We start from the raw sequence: 4,050 nt of genomic DNA on the forward strand, positions 1-4,050 counted from the left end.
TACATACGACCCGTGAGTGGCTACCCGTGTAGCCGCTCTACCTTCACAGGTTCTCAGTTTCATACTGAATGACGCGGTTGTAATTATTTACGACCCGTGAATTGGTTACTCCATGTAACCACTCTACTTATGCATTGTCTCAATTCGATATTGAGGGACGCGGTCATAATCACTTATGACCCGTGAGTGGTTACTTCGTGTAACCACTCTGATTTTCATTACGACGGCTCGATGCCGATTAATGCGATCGTACACATGATCCGTAGAACAATTGCCCCACGTGCAATTGCTCTTAATACACAACATACACACATTCATACAGTTGACCGTTTGCACTTTCATCGATTCTTTTGTCAACATACAATTCATTCAAGGGGTTTTTTATGCCACATGGCTTTTTCCTCTAATCATTTTTGTCGAGCCAATAAATATCCTTAAATTGTCTGGCTCAAATCTAGGTTTTATTTAACTCCTAAAAAGTCCTCATCCTCATAAACTTTGAATTACGGAATTTTTCCAAGTTGGAAAGGTTTCGACGATACACTTGGGGTTTAGAGCGAATAATAATTCGTACTGAAGTTAACAGTTAGATGTACATGTATACTTAATAATCGTAACCGTCAATGTTCGCGCCTCGACTCGTCTGGATCGACTGCTCCAGCTCTCATCGGTCGTCATCGAATCCTTTATTCTCACTCGATGCCGACTTTGGTCATCCGAGACCAACATCCGCTTCGAACGGCAACATTGTCTATGTTCTCACAGCAAAGATTATACACTCTTCTTACATATATTACTCTTATAATCTTATACAATAGTTTGGCATTTGTACAGGGTTCCCAAGGACGTTAACGCAAGCGAAGAAGGTACGGAAAACGCATCCGCTGAATCTAGTGTTATATCTCGAAGTTCCTATACCGACGTGATATCAGAGAGAAAATACGGACACACTCATTTCACGCATTTTCCTAGGAAGGCAATAGCTTCAAGGCACCAGTAATACCGCAACAGAACAACATTCGAAGAAAGAAGAAATTTATTCAACATAATCAACAGAGTCGATGTCTAAAGGGATGATGTAGAAAGAAAAGAAGAAAGAAATTAAAAGATGTGAGTAGTGATATCTTCAAAAATAATAGACAACAGTGCATAAGTTAAATTGTATGAATATGAGTTTAGCTAAGAGTAGGCTATTTCCCTGGCAGGACGACCACTTAAAATTAGTGTGTATGGGAATGAGAGTGAGTTGCAAGGATCATGCGATATGGATCGGATAACGGTGTTACTGCGAAACCAAGGGAGGCGTTGGATGTTTAAAGCGCGTTTAATCAATAAATAAAGTTCTCGCCTTACAAAAGAATGAGCTTACTTTAAACGTTGAGTTTGATTTTACACTGAGTTTATAGAAAATGTTTGATTTCACTGAGTTAGATTGTCCACACTATCGTCGTTTATATTAAGCGCGAGATGACGAAGGTGAGACAACAATGGATAAGCCACTCGCTAAGTGTATATCGTCTTTATTTTTAATTCATATTTTACAACACGATTAACATTTTATCTAGCGAACTTTTGTCGGTTAGGAATGTAAATTCTGTATCTGTACATTCTTTTTCTATTTCATCTATTAAAAGTGATCGTCACCTTTGCAAATCTTGTTCCAACTACTCAACATGTCCTGACGTATATCAACCGACGACCTGCAGCGGAATAAACTTAGTTCGAAAAGAATGTGCCGATTGTATGATAAGGTCTGGTACAAAAATGACGTCTTTAAGATAATCTACAGGCTCGAAAATGAAATTAAACAAGAGGTATGCCAGAGTTGCTTTCAGTTCCAACATGGCGAATTTTTGCCCTGTAGAAATTCAACATTTATGACTACGTTCCTCAACGTTTTTCTCATTTCGTTTCCTTACCGATACAATTCCTAGGACCGGCGCTGAAAGGTATGTACGAGTACGGGTGTCGTCCATGACAATTTTCAGGTGTGAAGCGTTCCGGATCAAAGACGTCCGGATTTGGCCAGAACTTCGGGTCTCTGTGAGTATCATATATGTGCACGGTCACCGTAGTGTGGGCAGGTACCAGATAATTACCTGAAAAATAGCAAAAGATTCTCAGTTATTTAATAAACCGAAAATAAGAAACTGTAGAAGTTGTTTCGATGCGTACTTAACGTCACGTCCTCTTCTGGAGCACGAGATATCAAAGGCACGCTTGGATAAAGTCTTAGCGACTCCTTGATGCACATTTCGAGATACGGTAATTTTTGAAGATCGGACATACTTAGCTTTCCGTTGCTCGGTTCCATTATCTTTTTCACTTCAGCCCTGGCTCGATCCTGAGAACGTCATCGTGAAATGTATCAAACGTTTTCCTTTACTCTCCGTTTAAGAAGTTACCTGAATCTGTGGGTGTTCCGCCAAAAGCATTATAGTGAAACAAATGGATATAGCCGTCGTATCGTGTCCCTGTTAGAAATTGCAAAACATAAGATACGGAGTCTATTTTGATAAAGATAGTTTTATTTCCAAGACAAAGACGCACCCTAAACATAAACGTATCGACTTCTTCTCTAATACCTTCTTCGTCTATTAGATTGTGTCGATGTGCCGATAAAAGTAAATCGAGCATGGCAAGCCTCTTTCTGCGAACTATCAACAAATAAACATTTATGTCATAAGTACCATTAATTAAATACGATTAATCGTTTATATAACGTACGGTTGCATGTCATATCATCAGTGTCTTCATTCGCTTTGTCACTGAAATCAGCTAGATAGCGACCGTTGGTCTTATCGTGGTACTCCTTACGTTCCTTAATGATCTGTAACATATCACATTTTGCATCAATGATACTCTAAGTATTCGAAATAAAAAGTATGCCGTTACCTGTTTTGTAAAGCCATGTAATATTTTAATCAGTCTAGATTGTAGCATTCCTACAGGTGTAAGGGAGAAGATAAAATGGATGAACAACCATGGTCTAAATAATCTATAAAAAGAGTACATCCGAATATCGTTTGCGTACTTTGCAACACATTTTTCCCCATACTAGTCGCTCTTCCCACTATTCGTAAATGTAGATACGCATCTGTACGTTACATAGCTTCAAGTATCCCCACCTTACCTCGCGGTCAAGGCCGTGGCTCCCGAGAGCCACTTTTGCCCATGCCTGGCGTAGTGTAGGATAAAAATGAGAGCGCATTCAAATTCTTTACCTATACAGCAAAGTGTCTCCCATATCGTGCACGTCTTTGCGATATTTGAATTGAAATTGTCCTTTATCAATAAGAGACGTTCCCATTGCAGTTTCTAAAGGCAGAACCAAACATTGTTACTACATTCTTCCAATATTTTCTCTCAGTCGAAGAATTCAATTGACCAACAATTAAGAATTCGATTTAATTGTGATTACACAAATGATATTTAAAGTGTGCTCGCTGATCAACATCTTCAGATCTTTAATAACAGGCCTTCCTTCACCCTTTAGTTTCCCGATCAACCGTTCCCCTTCCTTGATAAAAACGTCTGAAAATTCCCGAAGCATATTGAAATGAAAGGCAGGCGTTAGTATTTTCCTGCGTGTCTGCCACTTGCGACCTGTAAGTAAATCGAACGATAGCCGTATCTCTTTCAATGCATTTTTATTTAGCATATCGCATATTTGTTTGTTCTCACTTAACAAAAAAACGAAATATATTTCGAAATACATAATTAATAAAATGTTTATTGTCCAGAGTCCAATGATCGCATCTTGCAAACGTATAATATATCGGAATATTTTAATAATTGTGAAGTCAAAACAAATTGGCAATTATTTCATGATTTTTATACTGCGTATGAAAAATTAAAAGTAAGTATGTATCGCAGTAGCCGCTGCGAATTGTAGTTTTGCTTAGACGGTTGTGATTTTGCATATTTTTAAATATTTCCTGAAGGGTATTACCTGCACTGGTAAGAAGTCCTGTGTTGAACCATGGTAACATTACGTTATACATATTACTCTTCTGAGTGAATTTAGATTGTCCTATGACTGTCTGCGTG

The 4,050-nt window shown here is 38.4% G+C and overlaps 2 protein-coding genes across 4 annotated transcripts; both read right to left on the reverse strand.

Annotated features, from left to right (window-relative positions):
• Positions 1-1,504: 1,504 nt before the first annotated feature.
• LOC108622047 (cytochrome P450 4C1-like) lies at positions 1,505-3,313 on the reverse strand. 3 transcript variants are annotated; one of them, XM_026811185.1, is made up of 8 exons: positions 3,134-3,306; positions 2,896-2,998; positions 2,728-2,830; positions 2,551-2,657; positions 2,406-2,474; positions 2,176-2,344; positions 1,920-2,099; positions 1,505-1,858 (listed from the first exon to the last, which is right to left on the reverse strand). In XM_026811185.1, the coding sequence occupies exons 2-8, from the start codon at positions 2,941-2,943 to the stop codon at positions 1,689-1,691; spliced, it is 846 nt and encodes a 281-aa protein (XP_026666986.1). In that variant the 5' UTR covers positions 2,944-2,998; positions 3,134-3,306; the 3' UTR covers positions 1,505-1,688. The 3 variants fall into 3 exon arrangements, with proteins under 3 accessions (XP_026666986.1, XP_026666985.1, XP_026666987.1); XM_026811184.1 differs by having other exon boundaries at positions 2,896-3,264; XM_026811186.1 differs by lacking the exon at positions 1,505-1,858 and having other exon boundaries at positions 1,865-2,099; positions 3,225-3,313.
• A 76-nt stretch (positions 3,314-3,389) lies between these two features.
• Positions 3,390-4,041, reverse strand: LOC113463806 (putative cytochrome P450 4p3). Its single transcript, XM_026811187.1, has 2 exons — positions 3,953-4,041; positions 3,390-3,606 (listed from the first exon to the last, which is right to left on the reverse strand). The coding sequence occupies exons 1-2, from the start codon at positions 4,002-4,004 to the stop codon at positions 3,395-3,397; spliced, it is 264 nt and encodes an 87-aa protein (XP_026666988.1). The 5' UTR covers positions 4,005-4,041; the 3' UTR covers positions 3,390-3,394.
• Between the last annotated feature and the right edge of the window lie 9 nt (positions 4,042-4,050).

The sequence above is a fragment of the Ceratina calcarata genome, unplaced genomic scaffold (genome assembly GCF_001652005.2).
Source record: "Ceratina calcarata isolate Rehan_Ccalc_2016 unplaced genomic scaffold, ASM165200v1 scaffold2001, whole genome shotgun sequence".
NCBI classification, from domain to species: domain Eukaryota; kingdom Metazoa; phylum Arthropoda; class Insecta; order Hymenoptera; family Apidae; genus Ceratina; species Ceratina calcarata.

What these genes read in the sequence shown, in the direction of transcription:
- LOC108622047 (XM_026811184.1), bottom strand. Translation starts at nt 3,015, where the DNA reads ATGTACTCTTTTTATAGATTATTTAGACCATGGTTGTTCATCCATTTT. An exon ending in TACATGGCTTTACAAAACAG is followed by an intron (nt 2,831 to 2,895) that starts GTAACGGCATAC and finishes GATATGTTACAG; the next exon opens with ATCATTAAGGAACGTAAGGA. An exon ending in CGGAACACCCACAGATTCAG is followed by an intron (nt 2,345 to 2,405) that starts GTAACTTCTTAA and finishes TGACGTTCTCAG; the next exon opens with GATCGAGCCAGGGCTGAAGT.
- LOC113463806 (XM_026811187.1), bottom strand. Translation starts at nt 4,004, where the DNA reads ATGTATAACGTAATGTTACCATGGTTCAACACAGGACTTCTTACCAGT. An exon ending in AGGACTTCTTACCAGTGCAG is followed by an intron (nt 3,607 to 3,952) that starts GTAATACCCTTC and finishes ATTTACTTACAG; the next exon opens with GTCGCAAGTGGCAGACACGC.